The 16,636-nt window shown below is 45.7% G+C and overlaps 1 protein-coding gene across 6 annotated transcripts in view; it reads right to left on the bottom strand.

Moving 5' to 3' along the window:
• The window catches only part of POPDC1 (popeye domain cAMP effector 1), a 391,499-nt gene that overhangs the window by 114,700 nt on the left and 260,163 nt on the right, over nt 1-16,636 (bottom strand). For all 6 annotated transcript variants that reach the window (XM_086926710.1, XM_086926708.1, XM_086926711.1 and 3 more), the window contains one exon: nt 15,513-15,654. In XM_086926710.1, coding sequence (XP_086782836.1) covers nt 15,513-15,654 — 142 coding nt within the window. The remainder of the gene's footprint in view (nt 1-15,512; nt 15,655-16,636) is intronic.

The following is a 16,636-nucleotide window of genomic DNA, read 5'->3' as shown; positions in this document are numbered from 1 at the left end:
TTCCTGCTTGCCCGAGAAAACTGTTCTGATGTGGAGTCAGTGCAGAGAGCGGCAAATGAACAAACTCTGATTATTTGCACTTTACAAGGTGCCTGACACAAGGAGCCCGGATTACTTTGCAGGAAGATATAGAAGCCATAACTTGATGTACCAAAGTAATATCCCTGAATCAAAGGAGAGAGGGAGGACTAGGTAAGCTAGTCTGCATCCCCGCTTTTATATATCAAAAATCAAGAAAGACTAGCTAGGTTTTTTACAGGTAAGACTCAATGGAGTACGTATGTCAAGGAAAACCAGTAGGTTATTAGAAAGCCCTCACCCACCAACCTAGTTGGTGGCATGCTTCATCATCGGGCCCACCACAGTGGCACCTAACGTGCCCCGGGTGTGCTTCGACGCCAGATTACTGCGGAGCTGGTATAATTACTGAGTGTGCAGTGTAGTGAGTGTGAAGGTGAAGATTAAAAAGCCATACAAAAATCCCAGCACCCGAGGGTAAAAACTATTTTAATAAACTGGGTATCTGTTGGCATATTAAAAGGCAGACGGACACGTTGGAGTATGGATTATGACCTCCAGTGTCCTGTGTGGTCTACATGTTTCAGCCTGGCCTTTCTTAATTTAAAACAGGCTTTCCTCAGGACCAAGTGAGTATGTGTGGAGTTACAAAATTAATTTACAGTGAGTGTTTTTGTTTTTATGTGTAGCACGCACTAAGGTGCTATATGGGTGAGAAGGGGATTCCCTCTCGCTTTGCTACATATAACATAAAAGGGGAGACAGACAGACGTACAGGGTAGAGTCATATTAGCATATTATTGCAAAAACAGTCGTCATTCCACCGTCTTATAAGGTGAGTGAGCGAACTATGCATGGCTAAAGTGTGGTCTTGTCAGTGGCAAGACTCATGTGATAGTTATCTAGAAGCCGGTTGTAGTGGTGAGCTAGAAAACGGGAATGCCAATGTGAGGTTCAGGTAAGTGAAAGAAAATTATCCTCACACAGTATTTTGTTGTTCAAAGCCTCCTTGGGTCGCCTGGCAGAGAAAAAGACCCTAAAAGAAGGTTGTATTGGTTTACAAAATTATCCGACCTGTAAGGGAAGACCTCAACACCTTACCCCCACAGTAGCTGTAGTGCGCAGCCTCATTACTCACGAAACTGTCGATCTGGTTCCTCCTTGGACCTGTCGTCCTTCTGCGGCGCCCGGTTGTGAAAGGAGGGCCTGGCAGAGCATGTTTATAAAGCCTCTGTGATTGCCTGCACCTGGGTCAGGGTAGAAATAGAGGGAGGGGTGCTCTTGCGCGAAAAGCGTCATGTCATGTAAGGTCTGCGCATGCTTCGGGGGGGGGTTAGTAGTCCCTATTCCGCGCGCGAGCCTTCGGTGTATGGTGCTTCGCGCATGCGCGGAGGGGTAGAGGCTGTGTGCAGCTACCGCGCATGTGCGGGAGAGCAAAGGAGCGCTCGCTGTTGCCAAGGACGCGCTTGGGGGCGTAAGAGTACATTATTGCTCATGTAGAGAGCAAGCGGAGTGGAATAAATATAGTACAGATGTGCTTGGGAGGAATTAAATTTACAATGTAAAATTTAGATTGTTGGTCGCTCAGTGTGAGACAGATTGGGTTATGCACAGCATTGTCAAGAAAATGAAACATTATACATTAGATAGTGAGTGAATTCCACGGTATGGAGTCGTTCAGCCCCCCAATATGAGTGGATAGACGGTAAATCCAACGTTGTTCTTTTTGGAGGAGATATCTTTCATTGTTTTCAGTTATGGCAAATTGTTCAATCACAGTCCAAGTGAAGTCATTTGGGGTGTGGTTGTGGGACAGGAAGTGGTCTGTAAGTCTACTTATATTTTTGCCACATCGGATGGTACTGCGGTGTTCCGTCATTCTTGTCCGTACTTTGCGGGTGGTCATCCCCACATACCGTAGGCCACATCTGCATGTCATGAGGTACACCAGGTTAGATGAATTACAGTTGGTGAACTGACGTTGTGTCCATACTCTGCCTGGTTCTAAGTCCAGGGTTTTGGATGAGGATGTAAGGTGGCATACACTGCAATTATTGCACGGTTGGTGTCCTGTAAGTTTTGGTAAGCCCCAGGCATTGAGGACAGTGTTGTCGTTTGTGGCATGGTTTTGCCTGGGTCTGGTGTGCACCAGGGAGTCTTTCAGATTCTTCGCCCTTTTATATGCGAATCTAGGTTTTTCCCAGTTTCGGTTGCCCGAATTAATAATCTTCCAGTTCCTGTTGATTATGCTTGAAACCTGATTTGATACGGTATTGTAAGTGGTGACGCATGTCAGAGTAGGTTCCTCAGGAGGCCTTGTTGATGCCTCAAGAAGCGCCTCTCTATTTTGGTTTCGTGCCCTCTTGCAGGTGGTGTTCAGGATCCTAGTGGGGTATCCCCTGTCTTCCAATTTATGGACTAGGCTGGCTGATTGTTGTTTGAAATCCTGGATCCGGCTGCAATTGCGTCTGAGTCGCAAAAACTGACCATAAGGGAGATTTTCCCGTAGAGGTCTAGGGTGGAAGCTGTCAAACCTCAGAAGGGAATTCCTTGATGTGGGTTTGTGGTAGGTCGTAGTTGTCAGGCCATCCATGTCTGCTTTGATGTTGAGGTCCAGGAAGGCCAATTCCGAGGCACTGCTCGTACAGGTAAATCTCAGGTAGTTGTCGCAGGTATTGATCCACACGAGGAATTGATCCAGGGATTCCTGATTCCCTTCCCAGATAACCAGGATGTCGTCGATATAGCGACGCCACATGCTGATGTTAGCTGCGTAGGGATTGTTCACAGATTGTATGTGTGTTTTTTCAAAATGGGCTACATAAAGACCAGCTATGCTGGGAGCGAAAACGCTCCCCATGCTCGTCCCATTGGTCTGTAGGTACAGCTTGCCCTCGTACTCGAAATAGTTGTCCTTTAATGCAAGGGTGGCACATTCCATTATGAAGCTGCGTGGAGTTTGATGGTTCCAGGCAGTTCCCATTAGGACTTCCTCTAGTACTTTCAGTGTTGCGGCCAAAGTAATATCCCCCATTACATATGGGACTACAGCTCACTTTTACATGCAATGTTACCTTGATAAGTGAAAACAACCATCCCTTTAGTTGTGTGAGTCTACCATCTTGCTAGCCATAGTGTGAAAGTAAACCATGTGTCCTTACCCCCTTCCATTGCTCTTGTTTTCTTCTTTAACTTCGTTTACAACAGCTTTCTATCATTAATATCATGGTCAAAATTGCTGATGAAATTTTTTATTTAGGCCTTCCCGCTACAAAATAAAATCTACTCCATGAGTGTTTTAATTGTTTTTGACGTGGTGCTGGCACACAGCTAAAGTGACCTCTGCCTCACCTAATATAGATCGCCAGCGAAGACGTAATATTTTTTGTATTTTTTGCCCTACACACTTCACTATAACATTCAAAGCAAAACATAAGAGTATCAATAGATCAATACCAAATCCTCGTATCCACTATATAAACAATTGTCCATTTCATAGCCTCGGCTCCCACTGGGTGAGATGGGCTTGTGATGGGTACCTGTGAATTGAGACATGGCTGAAGGAATGAAAGAGCCACAAATGTGGATTGCAGATAAGCGACAAAGAACCAGATAGTCGCATACTAATCCAGTCACAAAAGGTTTTGGACAGTCTAAAATATTATTATGAAATCACCAAAGCACACTGTATATTTTTTGTCATTTAGGAGCTGACATACCCAGTTAAAGCACAGCTATAAGCTTTCTTAATCCGTTTTATATTTTCTATTTTTCATCCCCTAGCTCTTACAGTGACTGGAAAAAAATATATCAGCTCAGAACTTTGATGTGCATAAACATCTTTAGATGAATGTGAAATTGACATCTCGAGTCACACAATCTGAACTGAGATAATTTTAAGTTCGAAAGGTGTAATTAAAAAAAATGAATATGTTGCCCCTATGATAGAATAGTCACATTACAAGTTTATGTTAGGATAGGGTGGATAGGTGTTTCTGGGTAGTGCATCATGCAAATGTAGGTGAATACCAACAGTGGGTATTCATACATTTCTTGAAGACAGTTTCCTTCTACGAAACTGCATATAGATTTGCAAGAGAAATTGTGTTTCTTGGGTGAAAATGGGAACGAACCATATTTACCTGGTGTTAAAGGCAAATAATTTCCCGATGGAGAACATAATTAACATGTGGAGAAGCATATTTAATTCACAAGTGCATGTGCAGACGTTTTCAACTGGTGGAAATTCTGCATTTGTACATTTTGCCCATTGGAGTTCTCCTGGAATTCTACAACTCTTACAGACACCATGAAGCATAACTGGGATCCTTTGCGAATCTCCAAAAATGTGTAAATCTATTGCAAACGTAGGAGTAATCTTACAGTAGAAATTTTCAGACTTTCAACCCTATGGCTTGGTGAACCTGGCCTTCATTGATTTATCACTCATTCCGCAATATTGCTGAATAGCCCTAGGCAAATAATGAATGTAAACAGCTCAGAAGTTACTAGGAGTCACTGGGCCGACATGGATAACAAGAAATAGTATTTCACCTCAAAACTTTGGCTGCTTTCAGCAGCAGACATCTCTATTTGAAATACTGGGCAAAAACATGTTGTAATTGGTGCGTAAAGGCAAATTCCATCATGCTATTCCCCCAAATGCCATAATCTGGAGTAATTCTACCTCTCCCTGAATTATTAAATCCTCTGATATCGGTAACTCCATCATGTGGTAGTACCACGCTGAAATCTACCCAAATGTGAATGAAACCTTTACCATTTTTTATGATTTTGCACATTGTGAGGAGCTGGAAGAACAAACGTGGCATAGAAAGGTTGTCAAGATACCAACAGATGAACGCTCAAAACAGTATGCTATGAATGTACCTAAATTTATTGTGCAAAGAAGGTGTCATACCAAACAATAAATTGACAGAAATATATACAATAAGCCTGCACAGATGTGCCACAGTGTAGCTGTGAGGCCTAGAGAGAGATAATGATGCAACTTAAAGAAAAAAATAGAAAAATATGAATGTGCAGTAACAAATAGTAGTAGAATTGAGATATTACAGTTTCAGGAAAGTGCCTTTATGAACATATCATACTTCAGAGACACACTGAACCTGCCACAGCACTTCACTAGAACAGTGAATATTGTTTGATACGTGCAAGAAGGCACATAAATTAGGGCCAATTCAAAAACATTTTTTAAAAATCCATGCATACATCCGGTTACTATCATGCAAAAAATTTAACATTGTGGGCAAGTTAAAAAAACATGCAAAGGAGGCTCACAGTCTGTCCTCCAGATATTTGAGGGTAGGGCAAAGGAACAAGGTATTTCTACCACATGCACTAATAGAAATCCTATGTTTGTCTCCCACTATCTATCTGTCTCACCTACATGTGAAAACATTTCTAATAGGTGGGTTCAATATTAACTTGAGAGTACTATCTCGAAGTGTAATGCAAATCTTTACGGGCTACTTAGAGTTAACTGGCCGCAAGTTGTCCAATGGGGGTATGACAGCAAATGATTCTGCAACAGATCCAGCCCTCTTAACTATTTGGAGATTATGATTCCTATCAGGATGGACCTCTGGTCTGCAACATACCATCATTGTTGGACACCCTGTTGAAGGACCTCTACCAGTGGAGTATATTGGAGATATTTCCGGTCAGGCGCATCACTACACATAAAACTGAACTTCATCCCTTGGTTATTAAGTGTGTCTCAGAAACTACCTATAAGATTTTCAACCCATGTTATTAAAAACAAAGATTTTCACAACTTTCTTGACTGAAAATGTTGTTTCTCCATGATGAAGAATAACAAGCGAAAGCAGAATCCCAAGCAATATGGATTTTATTGTTGAGTAGAGGCAGTGTGATGCCCCTGAATTCCCTTCTTCTGTCGAGCATGACAAGCAAAATGTCCTTAGAAGTGGTAATAGTATCTACTTCAGAATGGATAGAATCTAATTTCCATGATGCAGCAACAATATCATTTTTAACCTGAGTGTGGGACAGTAGGATCTGCTTCTTATGGTTACCCCTACTTTTTGCTGATGTATCGCTGTTTTTGACTAGTCTGACTGGGATCCTGTCATCCAGGACCCCAGTCTATCTGCTTTCTCCCTTAAATTGTTGTATATGTATTTTAGGTACACTCCAGATTGGATACTGGGGTAGCCTTATCAGTCCCTTGTATATGGTACACCATGTAACCAGGGCATAGGTACCCCAGAGGCAACCCATGGGCTGCAGCATGTATTATGCCACCCATGAGAGGCCATTCAAAATGACACAACAGGCCTGCTACAGCAGACTGTGTAAGACGGTGCTTGCACCACTTACTGAGATATAGGTTCACTATATCTATCTAAATCACTACACTTAAAAACCTATAAGTCACCCCTATTGCAGGCCTTATCAATCCTGAAGGCAGGGTGCTGGGCTTTACATGAGTGTGTGCCCCTGCACGAGCAGAGCCCCTCTGCAGCCTTTGGAGTTCATTTTCCCGGGTTGTCTGTGATGCAGCCAGACAAATAGGTTTAGGTGCATTATAACCTTGCGGTAAAGGCTAACTTTAAAACGGCTGCTTAGAAACCTGTTGTGTTTGGTGTCAAACACCTTGGAATCATACCTCCACACCAGTATCTGGTGTGAGAGGTATGATTCTACCCTTCTAGAACCACTACGGTGGGGCACCGTGTTATCCAGGACCAGCTTTCTCGACCTGGGCAGCACAAAATGGATGCTGCCAGCCACAGACATGATTCTGCTCTCCTGCTGCTGAGCCAAGCTCGAGCAAAGGAAGGCATGACAATAGGCAACCTGTCACAGGAAGGTGTGACGACCTCCCAGACAGGATTTAGTGTATTGGGGCTGGGTGGGTGCACTCTCAGAGTGCTAGAAAGTCTGCACTGGGGTCCCTGTGCATAGTTCAGCTCAAACCAGTTCTAGGAGCCGTTGGCTACTGCTCTTGTGTGAAACTGGACGAAGGACATGGGTGTAGCCACCCCCCTGTCCTTCCCCTCCCCTAGGAGGGTCAACAGAATCTGTCCAAACCCTTCCCATGGGTATAAAGTGGGTTACCCGACTACAGGACTTTAGATTTTACCTGGACAAGATTCTGCTAAGAAGAAACCAAGTACTTCGACTGCCTGCACTAAGATTGCACAACCGAAGAATCTCCCTTGGAGTAAAGGAGTTACTCCCCTGCAGCAGCAGACACCTAAACACATCTGACTGGCTTGCTTCTCCAGAGTACCTTCTCACACTGAGTACTTTGGAATTGTGCAAAATAGCTTTTGCACGCTCCATTTCATGAACAGAGTTTATGATGACAGCAATAACTCCTCTTCTATACAAATTGTTTTGCCTCGAACAATTTTGACAGCCGTCAAGCTTTTACTGCATTGTGTGATGATGTTGTTCCAGGAAGGTCAGCCATTAACACCACCAAGTGATCCACTATGGTTTCAAACTGCTCAAGAGAATAGTCCACCTCTGAAATAGATTTTGCAAAGTTTTAACGCAATTACTGCATTAGAAATTGTATGTTGCCTTAGTCGAGGGAGCCTGCATTTCACCTTGAGTTGCCGTAGGTTCGGAGAAAAACTGACCCGAAGAATGCATCACCGCCTTTGCAGTTATATTGCTCATGAATTACTCTTTTATCAAAGGGGTCTTTGACAATTTATTGTTTGCTCTCACAGTCAAGGGAACAATTGTGAGCCTTACAGAGTGTAAACAAAAAGATATTAGAAGAGTTTGATCCTGAAATTCAGAGGAACACTAGTCAGTCACTGTCCGAGTAGGATGAAGACATGAAGGTAGAGTGTAAATTGCGGATTCCTCACTCCAGGTGCAAATGTTCCCCAAACATGGGCTTCACTTCATGTGGCCTTCTGCAGAATGCCTCCAGGATGAATTCTCTAAGACCTAGAAGGATCAGGCATGGTGAGCCATAGAATTCTTACCAATTATTAAGTAGAACCACAACAGCCCTTATGTTGTCACCATAATATTCTCTTTTGAGCTGGAAACATTTGTCTACCACCACTCACTCCACTCTAAGGATATAACATTCCTCCATTACAGCATGCTGCAGAGCTTTACATGAGGACATGTGTGCTTTTCCTTCCCTTCACAATGCCTGTGATACACTTTAACAAGCTCAAATCACAGTTGGCTGGCATTTGGCAGGGATAGGAAAGTCCTATGTGTAGTGGTGAGACATCAAAGACCATATCCAGGAGATTTCCAGTCCTGTTGTAGCACACCGGCCCATCATGCCGCAAACCTTCATGTGACCGTACCTCCTTCCATGACAGCAGTCATCTTGAATCGCAAGATACCAATCCTGCGATTCAAGATGACCGCTGTCATGGAAGGAGGTAAGCTCTGCTGTTCCTAGAGTCTCTGTCAGACTAGAGAAAAGCTGCCTACTTCCCTCTGCTGGTGTCCCCTGTCTGCCACATCAAAGAAGGGGCTACGTCGCTAAGGTAACTTCAGGAACAAGCTACATAGCTTCAGGAGGCTTCCACAGAAATTAGGTTCCTGGAGCACAGAGTGCTTCTCGCTGGGTACTAGCGGTGGCCAGGCACCATTTGAGAACTACTTTATCACAATGAAAAGCGAGACCGAAAACATATGCCCATTGGTCATCTGCATTATTGGCAAACAAAAATAAAGAACAATAAAGATTCTATACTGCAACAAAGAAAAGCAGAACAAATTGGACTGCAGTGTTAAGTTGCATCACAGTAGCCCACAAAAATGTGGTGATAGTTCGCTTTGAAATGTGGAACTGGGCTGTTTGTGTACATCTCACCTTTATTTTGATTGATGTTTTCTTTTTTTTTAATATTTCTTTTTATTAGAAAGAACAAGCAAGGCAGCAACAAATTACATGAAGTGCATAGACTGTGCAAAGTCAGGTACATCATTAGATCAACAATGAAATAATCAATACAGTGACGGGGGGAGGAGAGGAGGGAGCATCAGAAACCTTAAAGCAATCAAGAAGGAATGTGGGGTCAGGGGGAAAGCGGGACATCAAGGGCAGGCGTCGTTGGTGGTACACATATGTCACCTCTATATCGGTTCCAAGGACCCCATATTTTGTGCCACTTCCGGGGACGACCCCGAGCCAGGTACACAGTTTTTTCCCTAAACATGCACCAATCCATGTTTTCCATCCAAACCTCGAGGGTAGGGGGCCTCTGGGATCCCCATCATTGTGCGATATTACGTTTGGCGATCATAGCCCCTAGGGTCACCCATTGAGTTTGAGCAACGTTATGGTCAGTGGGCTCCCAGACATTTAGCAAGCAGCGCCTGGCTTCTGGCATGAGCGCCACCCGTGACTTCCTGAATAACCTTGTGAACCCTCCTCCAATAAACAGCGACTTCCCTGCATTCCCAGATAATGTGGAGAAACGTACCCAGCTGCCCGCAACCCCGTTGACAAAGACCCTCTTCAGAAAAGCCCATGCGAACCAGACGGGGACCCGTGACATATACTCTATGTAATATTTTCAGTTGAACTAATCTGAGCCGTGCCAGAATCGCAACCTCCTTGGGGAAGGAGATCGCAGACTGCCAGTCCTCATCATTAAGCTCAAGGCCATCACGGGTCCATTGATCTCGCAATTTCAACAGTAGGTCCGCCCTGTGATTGATCAATTTTTTATACACCAGGGAGATGGTACTATCCGGTAAAGGACCATCCAACACTCGGTCCTCTAGTGGGGTAGATTCCGGTATCTCCTCCCCAATCGGGAAGACCGAAGTTAATGCATGACGAACCTGAGCATAGCGGAAATATTCAGACCCACCCAATTCAAACTCAACCTGCAGGGCCGCAAACGACTTTACCTGTCCCTTGACCCAGAGGTCTCCCACCTTATTAATGCCTATTAGATCCCACTTGTCGAACCCCTTGGGTTTTCCACAATTTGCGGGAACCTATTAGACCCGAAAAGCGGGGTAGCCAAGGTCAAGCGATCTTTCCAACCTAACGCACTAGTGGCATCCTGCCAGACCCGAACGGCTGCCCTCGTCGGACCCGACAAAGACCTTACCACCGACTTAGAATATAGCGCCCTGTAATAGTTGCCCCCGGGAAGTAACCACCGATCCATGGCGAAACCAGGGTTTAACTCGGGGCCAAACATACCATGGTTGATGGCCCCTAACTGCGATGCCCAATAGTACCTTTTATGTCGGGAAGAGCAATACCCCCGTCGTACCATGGGAGTGTCAATTTGGCAATCGCGATACGGGGCCTGCCGTCCCACAGCAGTTCCCTCTGTAGACCCTCAACTATCCGAAAGTAACTAGCAGGAACTATGTCAAGTGTATTCTGAAGGGCATACAAAAAACGAGGAAGAGACATCATCTTAAAAAGGGCCGCTCGCCCAAGCAGGGAAAGCGGAAGCTTCCGCCAGCTCTCAACATCTCACTTCAACCGATTCAAGGGAGGGAGAAGGTTTTGCTCATATCGGACCCGAGGGTCCAACGAAACATAAATACCAAGATATTTAAACCCCTCCTGCGCTATCTGAATGGGACAGTTACGCTGCAAATCTGGAGTATCACCACAGAGGACGTAAAGATAGGATTTAGCCCAGTTGATAATCAGGCCTGATTTTTTCCCGAAGGAAGTCAAAACGTCACACAAAACTATTAAAGATTTCCTAGGGGAAGTTAAGTAAAGCAGGATGTCATCTGCATATAGGGAGATGCGATCTTCGTATTCCGGAGACCAGTAAATACCCCTCATGGAGGGCTGCCAACGGATCCAGGCAGCGAGGGGCTCCAAGGCCAGAGCAAACAAAAGGGGGGAGAGTGGGCAACCCTGACGGGTACCCCGACTGAGACAAAACGGAGCCGAAACACGACCATTAACCACAATCTGTGTGAGTGGGTCCGCATAAAGAAGCCGAACCCAACCAATAAAATCTGGTCCAAACCTGAATTTAGCCAGTACCGCCCACAAATACGGCCATTCCACAGTATCGAACGCCATAGTGGCGTCCAAAGATGCCAAAATGGCCGGCTCACGCAGCGTCGCGGCCCTCGCGAGGACTCCGTGCAGACGCCGAAGGTTCAAAGCTGTGTTTCTATGCGGGATAAAACCAGACTGATCCGGATGGATTAGAGCACTAATTGTTTTGATCAGTCTATTAGCCAGTAGCTTGGTAAGAATTTTAGGCTCAGCATTTAACAGAGAGATCGGTCTGTATGAGGCACACCTATTCCTCGGTTTCCCTTCCTTGTGTATTACAACTATCGTCGCCAATCTTTGGTCCCGGGACTCTAGGAACATGTCCCTTAAATATGGAGCAATCTTGTCAGGCCGGAGCTTGTACAATTCTATCGGCAGACCATTGGGACCCATCGCTTTACCGGAACGTAGGGAACGCATAGCTAACGCCGCCTCATCAGCAGTAATTGTACCATCCATAAGTTCCCTGTCTTCCACAGAGAGACACGGCAGGGCAATATCTCGTAATAATAAACACGAGTCCTCCTCCGGCCTATCAGACACGGAAGAGTACACAGTATGAAAATGATCCGCAAAACACGCCACTATCTCTTGTGGGTCTGTCACAACAGCTCCACTCACTGTCGCAATCTCCGGTACCACCCGACTCGCTCTATCCTTTCTATCTAACCATGCTATCAACTTGCCTGCCTTGTCTCCAACATCATAAAGACGCCCCTGTTGTTCCCGACTAAGAGCCTTCGCAGCCTCCGTCCGTCACCAACATCTTATATTCCAGTTGCTTCAATTGCAGAACATGCAATCCAGAACGGGTCACCTCCCGCTATAGCGCTTGTTCCAAGTCAGCGATCTCAGTCTCTATCTTTACCACTTCTTCCTCTTTCTGCTTCTTGACTCCAGCAATCAATGATAGAGCTTGACCCCTGATAACAGCCTTAAACGCTTCCCACAAGGAGACCGCGGAGGAAACCGAACCTTCATTCTCCCGAAAATAGTGATCCAAAGCCTTTACAAGTTCACTGCGGGTCTTGGGATTGCGAAGATACCAAGGGTTGATCGGGGCTACCCGTCCCTCGGCACCCGATGTTAATTCCAACCGAAGCCACAGTGGGGAGTGATCTGAAATACCCCGGGCCATTTGCCTGATCTCTTTAATACAAAACGCCTGTGCAGCCGGCACCAACACATAATCAATCCTAGAGAGGCTACCATGGGCGCCCGAGTGAAACGTATACTGCCGCTGATCAGAGTGAAGCAATCTCCAACAGTCGACCAGGCCCAGAGTGTCCATGAAGTCAGGCAGCCATCCAAGCGCCCTCGGTAGATCCCTAGGGGGGTGTCTATCGAGCAAACCGGAAACCACAGCGCTGAAATCCCCACCAATTATCAGAGACCCCCGGGGAGATCTAGCAGAACCCGTCCCAAATCAGCAAAGGTATTGGATTGTAAGCCAGAAGGGACATACACAGAGACCAGGGAAAGCGTGCGGCCCTCCCACCATCCCGAAATAGCAGCATAGCGTCCCCTATCATCAAGGACTGTGGAGTCTATTTCAAGTGGGAAAGCGTTCTTAACAAGAATTCCAACACCCCTAGATCCAGAGGAGAACCCGGCATGGTCAACTAGACGATACCTCTTCCTGTTCATGGCATGACATGTGTTCCCTACCAAGTGGGTGTCCTGCAATAGAACAACATCAGGGGAGTGACGTTTCAGGAGCTGCAGTACCACCCCACGCTTAATCTTGTCCCCCAGCCCGTTAACATTCCAACTCATCAACCTCCACCCCCTACCCCCCATCATGAAAGAGAAAGAGGATCCAGCCCCAAGCAGAGTCCAGCACATCGATAAGAAAGTCCAGCAATAGAGCGCCTTACGAAAACAGTAACCAGAAATCAAACACCCCCCCTCCCCCACTAAAACAACTCATTACAACACCCCCCACCCTGCACCCCTGCATACGACTAAAGAGCCACCCCAACTCGCAGTGTGCCTGTCGCCCCCACATCTAAACTAAACTACGAGAAGTAAAGCTGAGGAGGAGAAAGACCCACCAATATTCCTGCAACCCCCGTTCAACCCACAATCAGATACATATCATTAATTGGATCCATCACAGTAGCAATCCCACAAATGTCCCCAGAAACCGGACAAACTGCACTCATTCCTGCATCCCAAGTCCTCCCTCTGCTCCACCAGGCTGACTCTCTGGTTCCTGTCGGGCTGGCAGAGTGTCCAACCAGTCGGCTACCACCTCGGGTTTATCAAAAAAGTGAACCTGTTCGTTGTATTCGATCCTCAGCTTGGCCGGGAAAAGCATGGCGTATGTGAGTCCCATATCTCGAAGTCTTCTTTTTACTCCCAGAAAACTGAGCCTCTGTTTCTGGACCGCCTGCGTGAAGTCCGGGTAGAAGCTGATAGAAGAGTTCTCAAACTTCAAGGGTCCCCCCGCCCTCGAGGCCTGTAGGATGGCATTTCTGTCCTGAAATTTGAAGATCCGTGCTATCATAGGCCTCGGCGGGGCTCCCACCTTCGGTCTGCCACCCGGGATCCTATGAGCTCGTTCCACAGCAAAAAACGTGCTCAGTCCCTTGGGGGCTAGATGTTTGATAATAATATCCTCAACAAAAAGGTCTGCCGCTTGTTCCTCCGCCTGTTCCGGAACACGAATTATGCGAACATTGTTCCGCCGAGCCCTCCCTTCAAAATCCTCCAGACGACGGATAGCAAAGTCATTGGAGGATTTCAGGTTACCGACTTCGGTCTGCAGGTCGACGACATCAGCGGTTAAGTTCGAAATTTTCATGCCCAAAGATTTGACTTTTTCGTTGGTTTTTGTAAGGTCCGTACGGATCGAATTAACGTCGATCGCCACTGGATCCAGCTTATGAGCAAGGGTCTCCATTTGCTTTCCGAGGGAAGACTTGATGCCATCGATGGCAGCCATCTCGTCCTGCAAAGTCGGTTCCGCCGCCGGAGTCGATGAACCCCCCGCTTCCTCCAACGATCGATTAGGTCCACTGGGCGACCCTTAACCTGAGCGTAGCGATCCATCACGTTGGTTTGGGTATAGCCACCCCTTCTGGTGGTTTTTAACCTCTGTTTGTCCCCCTCCGATTTGTTCGCCATTTCGTGACAATACAGGTATTATCAAAATCAAGAGAAGGGGGGGAAACACAAGCAGGCCAACCAAAAAACGGTAGACAGCACCCAGCTGTAGGGGAAGTCGACCAAGATGCTAGAGCAGCATAGAGTCGAGAAAGCGAAAGTCCAAAATGGCCCTCAGGCGAAGGAACAAAAATAGACAAAAAGGCAGTTTATGGTGCAGTCCAAGTCCAAAACTCCGAATATTGTTTGACACGCCCAAGTACCGCTCAGGATACAAGCTTTCGAAGCGATTGAGGCGTCCTGGGGCCCGGGCTCCGACCCAGATGACAAAAACGAAAGTGAAAGTGGAACCAGACTGGCCGCCTCAGCTGCCTCAGGCCGTTGTTGTTCAACTGCGCCCTGGGCACCGTGCCAACTCAGGCGCCGGGGATCCAAGAGGCGAAGGCCGCAAACTTTCAGGCGCCACAACTCCGGTCTCCGTGGTCCGATCGGGAAATAAATTTCAGTATTCGCTTCTCCTGTGGTTCATCTACACGAAGATGTCAACAGCGAACAGGATCAGTGACAGGATATATTCGGGAGGCTACGTGGGTCTTGGGAGCCCTGTGCTCACGCGACCATCTTGGTTGCGCGCGAAGCTCCTCCCCCTGATTGATGTTTTCTAATGTTGTTTATTGGTATGAAATATGTCCACAAGAGGTTTTTAAAGAAAACACATCTTTAGGAATGTGGACATATGTCTCTTTATCCGCATTCAAAATATCAACCTACAATAATATTGCAACTAGTATATCGCCTACCACTACACAGCCAAGGTAAATTTATATTTCCTATTCGTAACTCTACAAACACTTAGCTTGCGATGTAGTGGTAAAGTCGATATTGTGGATGCAATATCGTCGATGTTCTGAAGGTGATTTTGTGGCACAACACCCAGGAACAGGATTACAGTTCTCCATCACTTAGATTATTGTAATGAAAGTCATCCACCTCTCCCACTGAAGAACACTGACATTACTTTGCAGGTACAAGTAGGTAATATAATAACAGTGGGGGAAATACAGCGATTATGGCTATGCAATATTGGAGGCTTTAAAAATCTTGGGAGCTGATGCTCAAGAGACTTACAGTTTTCAAAACTAAACCCCACAGGGGATTTAAAAGAACATTTAAATCAGGCTACAGTAGACTGGAACATAAATACATTCATTGATTTACATTTTAATCCATGTTTCATAATTGTAAAATAAATTCAAGAAAGCAAGCCCTAAATGTGAGCATTTTACATTTGCAAGTGGGAGGTAACTGAGAGGAACTCAGCAGGCATTTCTAATTACGCTGAAATGAGTTAGGTATCACTTACGGATAGATGAAGCTGTTGAGGTCGCCCGGAGAAAGTTGTGCAAGCCATCCTCACTGTCACTGGTGCTCGCCATGCTGTTCCTCATTTGCATGACAGAAAGCTGAGAGCAAAGGCTGGGCTGGCGGTCTATCTTTTTGGCTACCTGAAAATAAGACAAAGGTATATTTGATTTATTAAAAATGTTCTGCTCACAATTTGCGATGCTGCCCAAAGCACTGAGGCGAGTAGGCGTCTAGTAGCAATATTGCTAGTAGGTGTGGAGTGCCAACATACCAGAGGGCAAACGTTTATATGAAGTAGAGGGACAGTTGGAAAGGAAGGCGGGGCTTGTTATTGAGCCAGCAGGGGGATTAGGCAAACATTCATCTTTGGAATCCACTCTAAAACCCAGTGGTCGAAGTGGGGGGGGATCTGAGGGGCACGACGTGCCCTTACTTTTTTAATTTTAGGAAAACAGTTCCTCTACTTCTTGTCAAAAGTCAGCTGTCCTGGGACGGTTAATTCCAGGAGCTGAAAAGCTTAAGCCAAAGTGTCATTCAGGTAGCCTCCTGAGCTGTGAAACAGAGAGAGGGGAAGACAGAAAAACAAGTCTTCTTGTCAGGGTGCCTGATTACCTGAAAGAAGTGTAAATGTGCCAAATGCTGAATATGCAAATGTAAAGGGCGCCTGGAAGCCGGTATTGGCTTTAACTGATGGAATCCCATGAAACTTCCTGGTGATACACATTCATTCATTTTGGGAGGTACTGTAAGGGAGCTACCAGCTAAGATGAGAAGTGTGTTTTTTTAAAAGACAGTAACCATACAAAATTGCTTCCTGATGACACACATTTATTCTTTTTGAGGGGTATGGTAAGGGAGTTACATTTTAAGCTGTGAATTCTGTGCTTTTAATAGACAAGTATAAAAATTAACAAAAATGCACTATGTACACCATGCAAAAAAATCGATATTTTGGAAACACTTTTTATCTTAAACCTTTATGCACATTCAGTAGCAGCCTAGATTATACTGTGTGTAATCCAAGTTTGAAATAATGTCATTCATGTTCACAGTGCGTTCTGTCACAGACTGGGACACTATAGCACTAAACATACACAAGTCACTATTCTCCATTGCATCGAC

Source organism: Lissotriton vulgaris, chromosome 6 (assembly GCF_964263255.1).
Source record: "Lissotriton vulgaris chromosome 6, aLisVul1.2, whole genome shotgun sequence".
Taxonomy (NCBI): Eukaryota; Metazoa; Chordata; class Amphibia; order Caudata; family Salamandridae; genus Lissotriton; species Lissotriton vulgaris.
Note: the sequence above shows the minus strand (reverse complement) of the source record. Positions and strands in the feature narration are given on the sequence as shown.